At 39.2% G+C, this 16,663-nt stretch overlaps 2 protein-coding genes across 7 annotated transcripts; one reads left to right on the forward strand and one right to left on the reverse strand.

Annotated features, from left to right (window-relative positions):
• The first annotated feature begins 1,122 nt into the window (after positions 1 to 1,122).
• On the forward strand, positions 1,123 to 7,836 carry vcpip1 (valosin containing protein (p97)/p47 complex interacting protein 1). Of its 2 annotated transcripts, XM_052547608.1 has the most exons (4): positions 1,130 to 3,880; positions 4,159 to 4,245; positions 5,217 to 5,889; positions 7,715 to 7,836. In XM_052547608.1, exons 1-3 carry the CDS (start codon positions 1,291 to 1,293, stop codon positions 5,864 to 5,866), a joined length of 3,327 nt encoding a protein of 1,108 aa, XP_052403568.1. In that variant the 5' UTR covers positions 1,130 to 1,290; the 3' UTR covers positions 5,867 to 5,889; positions 7,715 to 7,836. The 2 variants fall into 2 exon arrangements, with proteins under 2 accessions (XP_052403567.1, XP_052403568.1); XM_052547607.1 differs by having other exon boundaries at positions 1,123 to 3,880; positions 5,217 to 7,836.
• An 870-nt stretch (positions 7,837 to 8,706) lies between these two features.
• Positions 8,707 to 16,376, reverse strand: LOC127950511 (E3 ubiquitin-protein ligase TRIM63). Of its 5 annotated transcripts, XM_052547630.1 has the most exons (12): positions 15,878 to 16,254; positions 15,276 to 15,448; positions 14,698 to 14,878; positions 14,511 to 14,606; positions 14,232 to 14,377; positions 13,929 to 14,016; positions 13,755 to 13,777; positions 13,525 to 13,649; positions 13,108 to 13,445; positions 10,097 to 10,177; positions 9,473 to 9,567; positions 8,707 to 9,055 (listed from the first exon to the last, which is right to left on the reverse strand). In XM_052547630.1, exons 1-11 carry the CDS (start codon positions 15,995 to 15,997, stop codon positions 9,556 to 9,558), a joined length of 1,383 nt encoding a protein of 460 aa, XP_052403590.1. In that variant the 5' UTR covers positions 15,998 to 16,254; the 3' UTR covers positions 8,707 to 9,055; positions 9,473 to 9,555. The 5 variants fall into 5 exon arrangements, with proteins under 5 accessions (XP_052403590.1, XP_052403588.1, XP_052403589.1 ...); XM_052547628.1 differs by lacking the exon at positions 9,473 to 9,567 and having other exon boundaries at positions 15,878 to 16,256; XM_052547629.1 differs by lacking the exon at positions 9,473 to 9,567 and having other exon boundaries at positions 14,698 to 14,875; positions 15,878 to 16,255.
• Positions 16,377 to 16,663: the final 287 nt, after the last annotated feature.

The raw sequence follows: 16,663 nt of genomic DNA on the forward strand, positions 1-16,663 counted from the left end.
TTATTTAAAAATAAATAAAAAAGGAAATAATAAAAAAAATCGCTTTGTTCATATCACAAAATAAGCAACAATAAAAAAAATAAAAAATAAATAAAAAATAAAATCATTATTTATGTTCTTATTGGTAATCACTTATAATAAGAAAATGCTCTTTAAAAATGACAAGTAGTTCTGTAAACAATTTTTCTGAAGGTTTAGAACATTTCCTCCACATAGCATTGTGTGATGGGAATTGCAATTTAATATATTTTCAGATTTGGCCAAATTCATTTCAATACTAGTTTTACTATTTTGTGTGCTATTTATTACTTGCGTAATTCGACAAAAAATATTGCTTGAAAATGATGCACAGTTAAAAGATTACATTAACGACATTGCCTATTCACTTTTTGTAACTCACATGATGATGTGATTTGGTAAATATATATATATATATATATATATATATATATATATATATATATATATATATATATATATATATATATATATATATATATATATATATATGGTTATTTTTTTTATTTATTTTTTTTACCAAATCACCCATCATGTGAGTTACAAATATATATATATATATATATATATATATATATATATATATATATATATATATATATATATATATATATATATATATATATATACTTATTAACTATTTCTTCTATGTAATATTTTAATTTTTAAATATTAAATCACATTATAATAAACAATATTATTTGCTATAGCTTATATAATATAACATTACATTTTTTGCAGCCTGTGATCGATTTCTATGAGAAAGAGGAAGAAACAATGTATGAAACATTGTATGTTTATGTAACTTACCTTAAACAACTGCAGTTTATTCTCACGCCCATGTAAAGATTGCTGAAGTAAATAAACACAACACAACCTTTGGCCTTCTTTGTATTGTGGTTATTGTAGTTTTGTCAAAGTCACTTTTGTTGTTATATCGCATTAGTCGTCCCAGTCGGTAGTAAACAAATATTGCATTTCGTAAATAAAAGAAAAGCCAAACGTTTCTGTAAGATAATAGTATAAGTTTTAATTCTTTTTTTTAAATAATGTCGTTAGAAGACCTCTAGACCAATGCGGTTAAAAACGTCATCTCCCAACATGCCTTGCGCTACCCATAAGGTCACATTGTGTTACGGAACCGCTTCCGTGTTGTGTTTGTTTCTGGAAAACAGAAACTGCGTGAGGTGACATAATTTTCTCTCGCTCGTCTCTGATTAGACAGCGATGTTTTTGTAAACCGATGCGTCAAACGGTATATTAGATTGGACTATGTCGTTGATTCCGGGCTCAAAGCAGAAGGACAGGCGCATTTTATGCGGGATGTGCCCGGACCCGCAGTGCCAGGCGAAGCTCTTCTTCCCCGCACACACCTCCATGAGCATCGAGTGCACTGAATGCGGCCAGAGACACGAGCAGAAGAACCTCGCGAATGTGGAGGAAGTAACTGACCCAGATGTAGTTCTTCATAATTTGCTGAGAAATGCTTTGCTGGGTGTGTCAGGCCCTCCTAAAAAGGGCTCCGAGCTGGTGAAAGTGATGGGACTGTCCAACTATCACTGCAAGCTGCTGTCTCCCATCCTCACCCGCTATGGCATGGACAAACAGACAGGCACGGCCAAACTCTTGAAGGAAATGAACCAGGGAGAGATCTTCGACTGCTCGCTTCTTGGGGACCGTGCTTTTCTCATCGAGCAAGAGCATGTGTCCACTGTTGGGTATGGACGGGACAGGTCAGGGAGCTTGATCTACCTTCATGATACTTTGGAGGAAATCAAGAAAGCAAACTTGAACAGAGAGTGTCTTATTCCCGTGCATGTGGATGGAGACGGACACTGCTTGGTGCACGCCGTGTCCAGAGCACTAGTTGGACGTGAGCTCTTCTGGCATGCCCTTCGAGAAAACCTAAAACTCAATTTCAAGCAGAACCTCGACCGCTACAAAGCCCTTTTCCAGGACTTTATAGATGCTGCAGAATGGGAAGATATCATTAATGAGTGTGACCCATTGTTTGTTCCTCCAGAAGGCGTTCCCCTGGGGCTTAGGAACATTCACATATTCGGCCTGGCGAATGTACTGCACAGACCCATAATCCTGTTGGACTCCCTGAGTGGCATGCGCAGCTCGGGCGATTACTCCGCCACTTTCCTGCCAGGCCTGGTTCCAGAGGAGCAGTGCCGAGGAAAAGATGGCACTCTGAACAAGCCCATCTGCATCGCGTGGAGTAGCTCTGGCAGAAATCACTATCTACCCCTCGTGGGCATCAAGGGCTTGCCTTTGCCCCGTCTACCAGCTGCATTGCTCCCGAAAGCTTGGGGTGTTCCTCAAGAGCTGATTCGCAAATACGTGAGCTTGGACTCCAATGGAAGCTGTGTGATCGGTGGCGAACGGAGCCTGCAGGATAAGTACCTGCTGCGGCTCGTAGGCGTGATGGAGGATGTCTTCATGGACAAGCACGGCATCCACCCCGCTCTAGTCGCCGATGTCCACCAGTATATATACCGACGCACTGGAGTGATCGGCGTGCAGCCGGAGGAGGTGACAGAAGCGGCTAAGAAATCTGTTCAGGAGGGTCGTCTCCATCGCTGCCTTGTCTGCAATGCTCTTTCAGAGCTCCACGTCCCAGCAGAGTGGCTCATACCGGGAGGGAAACTCTACAACTTGGCCAAGTCGACTCACGGGACTCTGCGTGCGGACAAGAACTACAGCTTTCCTTTAAATAGTTTGGTTTGTTCCTATAACCCAGAAAAAGATGTGCTGGTGCCCGACTACAAGCTTGGCTCACTGACGGCTTGCACCTGGTGTCACGGTACTTCAGTGCGACGCGTTCATGGCGACGGCTCTGTCGTCTATTTGGATGGAGACCGTACCAACACTCACTCACAGGGTGGGAAGTGTGGGTGCGGGTTCAAACACTTCTGGGAGGGGAAGGAGTACGATAATCTTCCCGAAGCTTTCCCTATCACTCTGGAGTGGGGCGGCCGTGTGGTGCGAGAGACCGTTTATTGGTTCCAGTATGAAACGGATCCGACTCTCAACAGCAATGTTTATGACGTGACGATGCGACTTGTCACGAAGCACTTTCCCGGAGAGTTCGGAAGTGAGATTCTAGTCCAAAAAGTGGTGAACACCATCTTGCATCACACTGCCAAGAGGAGCCAAGATGAATACAATCCAGTTGCCATCGAAGGTGCTCATGTTCAGGATGGGAGAGATGGGAGCGAATCAACCACTCACCCTCCTACTAAAATCATCTTGACGGGACAGAAAGGCAAAACCCTGCATAAAGAAGAGCTGGTGATGAGTAAAACCGAGAGGGTCTTGCAACATAGCATCAGCGAGCAGGCGGCCTTGTCCCAGCGGCGTAGCACAGACCGCTTGCGCCAGCAGGATCCCCGCCCACCATCTCCTTCCTCTTCATCATCCTCTGCTCCTCCCACACCCACTAAAGTGCCACCCCCCAGTGGAGAGAAGAAGATACGTGTAACGACCAGCGATGGGCGGCAGGCCATGCTTACACTGCAACCGCACACCACCTACGGTGAGCTCCAAAACTCCATTGTCCAGGTCTTCAACTTATTGCCCGGACAGCTGTGCATCCGACATGGCTTCCCACCCAGAGAGCTGCCCCCACCGCGTCCTGAGGACCAGAACCAACCCGTGGCGCTTCAGCATGGCGACCGCATATCTGTGGAAGCGCTAAAAGAGAGCTCGCCCGATACTCACATGACCCAGACGCACTCTCACACACCTCAAACGCATGCTCACTCTGACCCACGACTCAGCCGCACCAGTAGCAGGGAAATTCAGGACAACATTGACCTTGAGATGTCATCACTTTGTCTCCTGGCAGCACTTATGGGTAAAACACTCCCTCCTGTTATAGATCTGCTTTATGAGAAGACTGTGTCATACTAGAATCAACATTTGCTTAAGAGTGTCTATGACTCGCTGGACTGTATGATACAAGCCTATTTTTGTAATTTACACATCAGGATGATTCTATTATTATTATTCAATCATGTTTAATGAGTAATTATTGATTGCTGAACAAAAATTAAATCTATGGTAAACAATGTGTGTGAGACCTGTCTATTTAATGGGTTTCTTTTCTCCTCTCTCTTTTTCTGTTTGTCTCAGGTGAAGATGTCTGGTCATATGCCAAGAAACTGCCTCACCTGTTCCAACAAGGAGGAGTCTTCTACAATATTGTGAAGAAAGACATGGGTAATCTGTCTTTTTTCCCATTTTCTCACACACAATATGCTTGGCATGAAAGTCTATATTATATGTGTTGCCAAAAGCATTTGCAGTAACTGTATTGTGATGGTGGGATTTGAGAACCAGTTATAATTTAGTTTTATTTTCTGTGTACTAACACAGAATTATTATTATTTTTATTTATTTTTTTGTCACTGGCTGAGAGATGTAACGCAGTGGAGTCAAAAGTAATACAATTAAGATTAACTGTACATGCCCAATAGTCAGAAAAGTAGGGAAAAGCAGCTATTTTGCTGTTTATTTCATATATTTAAACAATGACAATATATTTAAATACAAATTTAACAATGAGCATAACAATTTATGTGAGAAGTTGAATTTAAAAATTAACATTTCAGAATGTCTTAGAATTTTATTTACCCCTCTTTTTGCTTTAATATGGCTCAAGCAGTAGAGTATGGTGCTAGCACGTACAAGGTTGAAGGTTTGATTCCCAGGGAAATTTAAATGTGTGCCTTGATTTCAGTATAAGTCGCTTTGTATAAATGTAAATGTTCAATGACAGCAGGAGAGAATGCATAAACTCCACAGGTTTGTGTAAAACCCAATGATCAGTGTTTTCCAGCATGATTTGAAATCATCTAACCATTCATCTGGTCTTTGTCAAATATTTATTTAACTTGGTGTGACCTAAAAATAGTTCTGAACCAGAAATATTTCTTTTTCAGTTTTTTTTTTTTAAACATTAAAACTTTTAGATTTATTTTTTTGTTTACAAATATGCCATATACATCATTCTGTGCGTGTGTTGCTATTCCACAAATACATACAAATTATTAGATATTGTTATCATTTTTAGGAATATTGTAAACATTTGTAAAATTAAATTGACAATGTGAGAAATTATTAAATTGTATCATCCACCTTTATGCATACAATGAGAAACTCTGCTAATAAATTCTATTTCTTGTGTTAAGGTCTGTTAGATGGGAAGCACTGCACACTGCCCCATTTGTCGGGTAAGACGTTTGTGTTCAGTGCTGCAGAGGAGCGTTTGGAGCTGTGTGTGGACACAGCCGGTCATTTTCCAGTGGGCCCTGATGTGGAGGAGCTCGTCCAGGAGGCCCTTTCCCAACTCCGCTCAGACGCAGCCTCTCATAGCCGTGAGGGAAGCCCCGCTCACGGCCTGCGATTGGGCGCCGGCGGTGCAGTGCGCAAGAAAGAGCAGACTGTCACTGCTTTCCAGGGCAAAGGTCACTCACTGGGTTCCGCCCCTCCAGAACACCCACCAATCAGGCGGCAGCACAGCAGTGGCGTGGATCTCAGCAACAGCGCTCGCGGTGAAGAGATAACATTGTCAGGGGAAGAGTTGGTGCGCGTGGCCCCGGGCATGCTCACTTTACGCGAGAGCCGCGGTTTGGGGCTGGAGCCTGCCGTTATCGAGGCCCAACGGCAGCGTCTGCAGGAGATGGTCTCAAACATACAAGCGTCTATGGACAAACACTTGCGCCAGCACGCTGTAGCAAGGCATGATGTGAAGGAAGAAGAGGCTCCTGACAAACAAGAGGATATGGAAAGTCACGGTGCGGAGCCACCCAGCACCTTTGAACCCATGGACCAATCTTGATACTTCATTATCCGCTTAGCAGAGTGAGCTTCCTGTCATAACACACATACATGCACTGTGATTCAAATAACAAATAATGGTGCAGCCGATTTATTGACACATGCGTCTTTTGAGTGTGAAACGCATTCCTTAAATATTCTCGAAGTCTTATGATGTGAAATTTGAAATGATTATTACAGGAATTGAGTGTCTGCTTTCATTCGCCTAAATATAAACGTGGTGCACACTGATTTAAAGAGACAGTTCAACTTAAATTGAACATACTGTTATTAATTTACTCACTGTCATGTCATTCCAAACCAAGGCCTTACTTTTTCTCTTTGGAACATAAGGGAGATATTTTGAATGTTTCTGTCCATATAATGAAAGTCAGTGGGGTCCAAAAAACATTGCATCCCAATGTATTTTGTGTTTTGTTGAAAAAAAAAAGTCATACAGAATGACATGAGGGTGAGTAGATGTTGACAGAAATTTCGTTTTTGGTTGAACTATCCCTTTAAGATCACTCTTGAGCTTTGCTAGTTTCCATATTGTACTTAAATAATCAAAGTGCACTTTGACCCTCATTGCTGGGTTCACGGCTTTCTTACTCCAATTTGGATCACTGACTGTCTCACAAACTTCAGCCCTGCGTTTGTGCACTTAGTAGGTAACAGGGTCTCCTTGATAATGTTTGTCTTTTCAGCACGGTTCTGACTCTCTACCCACAATTCATTGCGGTCTATCCAAAGAGCACTACGCGGTAAAAGCCTGGAAACGAGTTCCAGCTGGATTTCACATTTATTTTATCGTCCAGCTACACAGTTAGAGCACAGAAACCTCTCTCAGCAGATCAGCATGGAGTATCCATACATCTGAGAATGAGTTTCTCTCCTGTGATCTCAGATTGGCCTTGTCAGTGTTGCCTTTAGTGTGGCCCAGGTTCTGTTGTACCGTTTTGCATGTCCTTTCTTCTTTAAACACTGTTCAGTACAAGACAGTTCATACACTTAGTATCAGAATGTAATGTACTTGATTCTGGCAAAATCTTCTCTTAGGAAGTCTTAACAGACAGTAGCCGAGTGGGTGATTTTTTTCAGGATATTCTGATTCAGCGCTGTAGTATATTGTTAGGCCATGCTAATATGCTGAAGTAGAGGGGATGAAGGATGGTTAAAGTGTTTTCTTTTGAGTTCAGGGAAAAAAAACGATAGCCACATTCTGTTCTAAACAGATTTTTCTTGTCACCTTGGCAACTGATTCATATAAACCACACACAAAAAAAAATAAAAACCTTGAGCTTGGGCTGTTGAGCTTTGTGCTTCAGTCACCGGGTAAAAGATAAAACAGATGGAAAAACCTAGAGACTTTGCTGAGCTGTTGCATTTAACCCAGTTTTGCCAACAACAGGTGGTCAAAACTGCTGTTAACAGCATTAATGAGTCTTTTAGCATCCCCAGCTCTGCTCTGCAGTGTTTGTGCGTGTCAGAGAATCTGTTCTGAGAAGGAGAAGCTAGAGGATTGGGACGAGGCCTGACTTTGGTCCAAGGACTCATGATGAAGTCAGAGGCTTGATGAGTTTTTGATTTTACAAAATTGTTTTTTGATTTTTAAGTCGAAAAAACATCTATACCAGAGCACTTTTCTGTGTAGGCGTGTTTATTAGCTTTTGAACATAATTTATATTGTTGGTGAAAAGAGCAGCACAAAAGAAACGTTTTACTGCTTCATGTAACACAGACTCAAGTGCAGGTTGTTTCTCTGCGACTGCCACACTCCTGATATATTGTATTCCAGTGTACAATAGTGGTATATATTGTATTATATTTTCATCTGTACAGATATTGAATCTGTTTTTTTCCCTTCTAGATCGTTTCTCCTCTGTTTCCAATAAAACAGTTGGATGATTCTACGCTGTTGAGGAATCCGCTGTTTGCATGCTTGATTACTTTTCAGTCTAACAACAATAAAGTTATTCCATCTGTATGAAACGATGTGATCGCTGTTTATTTAAGCTTGATGAAGTGATGATGATTATAATCAGACTGTGAATTACAAAACTTACTTTTCATTTCATGAAAATCTGCACCAGTCGGCTGTATGCCAATGTCTTTTAAGTACAAGCTAAAAAGCCCATCAAAAATTAAGGGTAAACAGCATAATTTAACAGTATTAGACTTACTTAACTTAGTTTAGATTATTTGTGGTATGTAATGATTTTAGGTGTGGTTATAATTACATAAATGTATAATTTGTATATAATATGCAGGATTTAAAAAAAAAGGAATGGAAATCTATATGTACACTGTAAATGGATTTCTGTAAGCACATTTTTCTGTGTTTTTAAAAATTGTAATATATCAAAATAACTGTCTCTGGTAATCAACTATATATATATATAATACATATAATAATACATATATCCAGACAAATACTTTCATAGACGAAAAGTGTGATATTTCCAATCAAATTCACAATATTTACATATTTACCAGTTGCAGGCTCAGTGCCACAAACTGGCTGAAGTTACTGAGGCCCCAAGCTCTAATCAGGACACTGAACTTCTGTTTTCTCTCCAAATCTGAAAGAGTTGCATGAAGACTGAACTTTGGTGTATACTGTCCTAGTTTCTGCTGTTCTGTGACCCATTGAAGGTGGAGCTCTAGGGTTAGATCCATCAGTCAGGATTAAATGCAGGATTGCTGGAGCAGACCGAACATACAGCATGTCTGTCACTACGTCGACGAGAGAGCAGTCGCTGAAGTAATCGAGGTGAACCCAGGACTCCCGACAAAGATGCTCTCCGAGGCTGTTTTAGAGAGCGTCCTCTAGAAATACAAACAACACAGCAACACGACAAAAACATTTTTTAATTTATTTTTTGTACACAACCTTGTTATACTCACACAGAACAGTGACCCCAATCATTAGACAACGCTTGCGTGAAGTTTTGTGATGTCTTAGTCACAATGATGGGCCTCAGTGGCTCTATATGGTAAACTGTTTATTGAAGAAAAGTACAATACATGATGCATCTCAGTAAATGTACAGTAAATACACATGGATTATTACAGTGCTGTGTGGATGAACATATATTCATTTGTCGATGCTGTGAAGGTCGTGAGGGCAGCGTTGGGTAGCAGATTAGCAGGAAGAAGCGCCCAAAAACACACAGACAGGATCCAAGAGTGATGCTGGAGGCAAATGATGCTTGAAAATGAAAATTGAAAATGATGTGAGAGGCAATACATCAGTACACCAATACAGAATGCACATAAATGAAATTATATAAAGCTGGAGATTGTGGATTCTATTTTATATTGTGACTTTGTATGTACACCACTGCATGTGGGTATGGGAAGCTTTTGAATTCAAGTAGGAAAAATGCCAGGTGGAAATCCCCAAAATAGCATCAGGGCTTAACTGGAAATTTTACCATGATAATTAATGTTTAATGCTGACAACACATTAAACACATATATGTGTCATATTTCGATTGGTGTGCAGAATGCAGTATCTGATGGTGAGTGTGTTACTGTCTGTGCTGTTCCTGCTCAGGACAGTGACATCACTGAAAGGATTAAAGGTCAGTGAGGTCAGAGTGTAGAGATCAGTGTCTCTGCTTACATAATAAAATCAGCACAGCTACTGTAACTAGAGGCTGTGCTTCTGAGAACCCCATCAATGTGTTAAAACCTCCTTCAGTTTTCTCAGTAGAGCTTCTGCAAACAGAGCGGTCAGATCATCTTCAGTGTGAGCTCGTCAAACATGTATGACAAACAAACTCAGTTAATCTCTCTGAAATCATTTAAACACATTATATAATGTGATATTGATTGGTAAGCATTGGAGCATACGCTGGGGCTATTAAACATGAACATAGTACCTTATTAATGTATGTACATTTACATTTATGCATTGAGCCACTTTTATCCAAAGCGACTTACAGTGCATTCAGGCTATATTTTATTTTTATTTATTTATTTTTTTACCAGTATGTGTGTTCCCTAGGAATTGAAACCATGAACTTTTGCACTGTTCATGTTTCAAATATAGAATTATCTATAAAATGAACTACAGAAAATCTAGGTCAATCAAAACACACGAAATACATTTTACAGAACAAGCATGTAACGTTGCAAAACTTTAGCAGCTTTTCTCAAAGCTTTTCTGTGACGTTTTTATATACACTACTAAGACATACAGTGTTGATATTTGACAGTTTTGAGTTTAGCCTTCGATGTGTGTTACCTCCAGGTGGCGCTCAGGACACATATCTGCAGTGAAGCCAAAAACAGCAGGTGAAGGAAGAACCTCAGAAGATCCATGAGGCTGAAAGAAAACGGCAAAGTAAAACTACAGTGTGGAAAATATTGAAAATCTGCCTAAACTACTTTGAAATTGAAAAAACTATGTGTACCAGTACTAGTATTAGTATTACAATGTATCAGAGAATATATAATGTGTGCTATTGTGTGCATTCATTTAGATAAACATTATAACTCTAAATTTGTTGTTTTTATTTTGTTTTTGTTTTTTATTAAAGGTTCACCAAGGCCGAGATAAAAAAAAAAATAGAGTAAAAACCTTAATATTGTAGAATATTTTAAAATATTTTTACAAATTTACATTTATTCCTGTAAACACTAAGCTAAAGTTTTGCAGTCATTACTATGTCTGCAGTGATCCTTCAGAAATCATTGTATGCTGATTTGGTGATTAAGAAATATTTCATATTGTAATTTTATTGTATTGTATGTTATTGTTATACATTTTTTCCAGGAATCTATGATGAATAGAAAGCTCAAAAGAACATTTATTTGAAATAAACATATATTGTAATGCTATAATAAATGTCTTTTTTAACGAATTCTGACTTCCTGAACCCACATTTTTGAACAGTAGTGTAAGTTTATATATATTTAGCTAAAAATGGGCTTCACTTGTCTCAATTGAGTTTCAATGGGTTCGCTGTGTCCATTTCTTTTACTGTCTATGGTTTGAGCAGGTGGAGCTGCGCTGCTGTCCCTCGCGCGTCAGTGTGTCACCAGCAGAGACTCTCAATTACCGGCGTTTGAATCATATTCATAACATCGAATTAACAAACTCTCGGTTAATTCACAAGAGAATGCTTCTCGATTTAATCTACAGCATGAAATAAATACACGACGGAATGCAAGAGCATTTTCATTTGGGATTTACTTGAACCGCAGCCATTCCGGTGATTGTGTCTTCTCAGACATAAGATGCTCTTCGCCTTCATAAATAAACCCCACCGATGCTCGAGCTACTCCGAAAACCGACTCTCACAAACGAAGTCTTTCCCGGAAGATACTGGCTGAGGTAAGCATGAAATCAAATCATGCCTTTTACAAAATTACATAAATATTAACTTCACTAATGTCTTTTTTTTTCTTAAAGACAGAAATAATGTATCCAGCAGAGTTGGTTGGATACATTATGATCGTTGAAATCGCTTGCCTGATTGCCCAACCACTAAAGAAGAAAAAGCTAAGAAGAAAAAAAAACGTCCTGGACAAGTTTTTATTAAGTTTTTCAGAAACAGGCACATTCTCAACATACAAAAGACAAGATTTAGGCTATACACGTTCATAATCCTTTATTTTCCATTTTAGTCAGCTACTTCAGAAAATATTAACCATTAATATTTAACAGGTTTTTTTTATTTAATCCTAGCTAATAAATGTATATTTATAACTGTCAAAGTAACATATGTTTGAAGTACAATATAGGCTTTCTGGAACAGCACTGTGATGTTGCAGGTTTACTAATATAGTCTTGTATTATTTTGTTTTATTTTGGCATATTTAACCAGGAAAAAGAGAAAACGTGGCGTGGGCCATCCTCGGATGTCTGGTTGAGATCGGGAGTTACCTAAAGATATGGAAAAGGAGGAGAAAGTGAGATGGAAAGAGACAGATGGTGATGGCTGGACAGATAAATGGAAACAGTAAGACAGAGCAAAAGGGTTTTTATAGGGATTTATAGTGAGTCATAACAGAATACAGCATCTATCTGTGGTCATATGAAAACGTTTTGAAATGACTAAAACGGTAGAGACTGAGCAGGTTATAGTTTGGTATATTGTGTTTTTTTGATTGAGACTCATAATTCAGGACGATTCTGGTCTTTGTCCTCACATGACTGGGATAAAAACATTTAGGTTTTGATTAGCAGCTCAGATTGCTGCAAAGCCTATGTTTAAATCCCATTTTAACAATGGACGGCCTCCGAATGGACAGTGTTTATATTGCTCTTTAATTCTGTTTAGTAGTATTTCTCAGGACACTTTATGTTATTACTCAATTCTTTCTAGTTTCTGATTATATAAGTAACTAAATTTGCCAAAGCATAAATGAGAATGATAGTGTGACATTCATAAAATCTCTTGTGGCCAAAAGACATGATCTGTAGATTTGAAGAAAAGATTGTTACACTCTTCCCAGGCAGCCAGTTGCATTTTATATGTATCTACTTCTCTTTAGTGAGATAAATGAATGAATAAATAAAGAACCATATAAAGTTGTTAGTTGAAAAAGTAAAACGTTTTCACTTATCAACATGTCAAATTCTGTAAGAGAACTTGTGCAGTAGAAAGTTACATTTTTTTAATAAAATTCACTGAATTCATCATGTTCTACTTTGGTTTACAAAAAGTATTTTATTTCATTTTAAATACCAGAATATAAAAAAGCACAAAAAAAGTGTCCCTTTTTAGTGTCAGTGGTCTAGTGCTGTTCGATTTTTAGAAATGTTTAGGTATGAAGGTCCATCACTGACTCACTATATGTAACCAGATGATACAAAAAAATATGAATGAGATCCAATAAACTAGTCACCAACACCACCAATTCAACAAAACATAAAATAGTTCGAAATTGCCATGTTAGTTTGAATAATAAGGTAATCACAGTAAAATAAAAGATGATCCCAATAAAGCAGCCACTGATTCCTATACATCAGGGCGATTCAAATCTTGCCCTGTAGGGCCAGTGCACTGCAGAGTTTAGCTTCAACCCTTATCAAACCCACCTACCTGTGATTTCCTAATGATCCCAAAGACTCTGATTAACAGGCTCAATTGTGTTTGATCAGGGTAGGAACTAAACTCTACAGTGCACTGGCCCTCCAGGGCAAGATTTGAATAGCCCTGCTATACATCCTCAAATATTTCTCTGTCTTTCTCTAACCGAAGTTAGAGGTTACAAATATGGATGAGAGTAAAGGAGATGGAATTTTACCTGAGCAGGTGCATCTGTGGAAGAGTTGAGACTGGAGTCTGGATTGGGTTTAAATAAGGGTGTGTTCTCTGATGAGTTGGTGTTCACTGATTGGGTAGGTTTTGCTGACATCAGTGAGGAGTCGGCTGCCATTGGTGGAGAGGCTGGAACAGGGGTGTGTCTCTGCAGGGTTGGGATGGGTGTAGCCCCTGAAGCTGCAATGGGTGGAGGATTCGGTACAGGGGTTTTCCTCTGCTGGGCCGGGGCAGGCATAGCCACTGAAGATGTCTGAGTCTCTGGAATAACAGTACCTGCTAATTCTTCCTCCTCATCATCATCCTCTTCACTGTCATCACCATCTACAATAACAGAGAGAAGGATCTTCTATAAAGAAATAGATTTTAAAAAAAGCCTATGTTAAGATAAGAGTTAGTTTACCTTTGGTAAAATCTATGCTGAGTATTGCTTTTCGTTCAGGGCTGAAGTTTACTGTGAAATGATCCATATTTTCATATCCACGTTCCACCTTTTCTAAATGAGAAACATTCCTGCCTTCTGCTATCCTGAGATGAAGAAGACAGAATTAATAAGATGGCATAATAGAGAAATGTCAACAATTTATATTCAGTAAAACAGTTAATTCAGTAAAATGATTATTTGAATCTTACTTTTGTAGTAGAGGCTTCGTGTTCTGTAAGAGAGACATGTAGATTAAAAACATAGTATTCCATTGCTTAGGATAAAAATGCTGTCATTTCTAATATTTAACATATTATATTACTTTAAGTATGTCTGTTAAAGAAAAGCATGCCAGACTACAATAAAAAAAAATAAAAACTGACCTGCAGGAAGATGGCCATCTCAGATTCCTCCATCGTCTGAATTCCTGTCTCCACTAGTTTGGCGGTGTTATCCAGGTGCTCTCTGTACCTGTATAGGTTATTAGCAGAGTGTGTAATCAAACCTGTCAAACATACTTATTATGGAAACAGAGAGAAAATATGCTGTAAATAAAATAAGATGAAATTAACATCTTATCATATGTATGTAAGATCGATTATATTTAGAATTTTTCATTAGACAAATGCTGTAGTAATACTTTTTAATTTTGTGTATAATGTGCATTTTTGTGTGTGTGCATCTACTTGCGCTGTAGGCCACCGATGTAGTCAAGTTTCTCCTGCTGTTCTGCGGTGATCTTCAGTGTGAGTTCTCCTCTGCGCTCTTCCAGAAGAGCATACAGACGATCAAACCACTCGCATACACGAGACTTCTGCCGACGTCCATTCTCCTACACATAATCAAACATGCACTGATATCATTTCTTGGACCATAATATAAGAAATAACTGAAAGTTATGATGAAATGGTCAACAGGAAAAAAATACAGTCATTGCTGCTTATAACACACACGCAAGTACTGACCTCCACAGATCTGCAGCTTTCCTCTAGCTGACTGATGATGCCCTGAATTCTGTCATTGTTGCCAACCAACACAGCAACGCCATCAGACAACTCAGTCTGAACAAACAATCACATAAATATAAACCGATCAATCATCATGATTGAGCAGGGAGAGGAAAGCAGAAAGATAGATTTAATGTAGTCTCACTTTCTGTGTTTCGTAAACAGATTTGAGTGGAGCAACTTCACAGGACTGATGACTCCCAAAGACTTTACAAAGTGAACAAGTGGGAACAGAGCAGGTCACACAATATATATTAATCTTCTCATCCTGATGCTCCTCACACATCAACACATCATTCTTCAGTTCTGGTTCAGGCTTACTGCTGCTGACAGAGAGATATCAAATAAATTGCCTTATTTAGACTTTATTTAGTCCTTTATTTTCTAGATCTTAAAATGTACACATACATATATAGAATACTGAATATAAATCTTTAAAAAAAGAGGGAGGATTGAGAGAAAGTTACTACTGTTGTTCATGCTGATGTGTTTTTAAATGTGTGTGTGTGTGTGTGTTAGGGCAACTGATAAACACACAAGTGTGTCTGAAATAGCTCCTGTCACATTGGTCTACTTATAAATATAGCCCAACACACACACAAACGGACAAATGGAATAAAATAGAATGGAATAGGAGGAAGATATAGGTTCAGTAGGATTCTAAATTATTTTATACAGCATAAAAGATTAAAGAGATGGAAGTTTAAGTTATTGTATTAATACCTGCTGGATTCCTGTTTGTACATATCTATGATGTTCTCCACCAGCAGGTTCCTCTGCAGGCCATACACCCCATGCCTATCCAGAACCACTTCATGCCTACAGGATGGGCAGCGGAACCGGCCGCCAGAGCCCAATGTAGAACCTCCTCGTGTGGGCAAGTAGGGGTTTGAGGCCTAAAACACACAAAAGCACATATTTTTTAAAAATAGTCCTTGCAATAGGATGAAATATACAAGCTCTATATTATGTCTGATCTCAATGGAAGAATGAAATCCAACCATTTCACCTGTAACTTGACCAACTTCTCCAGTTTGACACACACAAATATGTATTATATACAATAAGTTGTCATCATTATACAGCAGTACAGCTTCTGATTTTAAAATCACCACTGGAAAATCAAGCTTAAACTGATTAGTTTGGAACAGATTAGAAAGCATTAGCTAGTCTAAACTGGTTGTTCCAAGCCATTACAAACACTAGACAATCCTGAACCAGTAATATTCTAACTGTTACCAGCTTCTCAAAATGTTCCCTAAAATATTTTGTGTTATGAAATACCATGCATAGTTAACTTTAATGTTTGCAAATATCGGCGGTACCTGAAAGATGTCATTGGCACATTTGCGGCAGAGGTTGTGCTGGCACGGTAAGATCACCACCGGTTTGGTGAAGATCTCAAGGCAAATAGGGCATATCAGCTGTCTCTCCAAACTCTCCATGGTCTCGCGCGTTCTTGGGTAAACCCACGCTCATCACGGGGATCGCACGCGCTTGGTGAACACACTCTGGTGTGTGCTAGCTTCTCTGTTTATTTTATTTTTTTCTTGGAAAAGAAGTGCAGTTGTAATGCTGTCTTCCCGTTTGCGCATAAAAAAAAACACTTCGTCACCTTCCTCCACGCGCTCCTGTAGTGTCTGGTCTGTTTTTAGAATGGGTACGTCAAGGTTGCCATGATTACGTGACCATATATGAAAACTGCACTGAGTGAGATCGGACAGCTGTCTGACCCCCACCACAAGCTCGCAAACCTCGCCTACCAGGCCGGGAATATCACACACCCCTAGAAACCAGACATCCAGACCAGTCATCTTCTCCCATACAAGTTTAATGAGATGATGTACTTGTTAAAAGAGAATGGTATGGTGTAAAGAAGATTCCATTGCACTTCTAAGGTGTTTTTTTTTTTTTTTTGACTGCTGTAATAATGTGTCTTTGGAAGTTGTTATAGCAAAAAGGTCGGCATGGGCAAGTCGTGGCCCAGGGGTTATAGAGTTTGACTCCTAGGGTTTTGGGTTCGAGTCTTGGGCCGGCAAACCACATCTGAGGTGCCACCGAACCCCCAGTGTCACAGTGTGTGTGTGTGTTCACTTTGGATGGGTTTATAT

The sequence above is a fragment of the Carassius gibelio genome, chromosome B2, assembly GCF_023724105.1.
Source record: "Carassius gibelio isolate Cgi1373 ecotype wild population from Czech Republic chromosome B2, carGib1.2-hapl.c, whole genome shotgun sequence".
In the NCBI taxonomy this organism is placed as follows: domain Eukaryota; kingdom Metazoa; phylum Chordata; class Actinopteri; order Cypriniformes; family Cyprinidae; genus Carassius; species Carassius gibelio.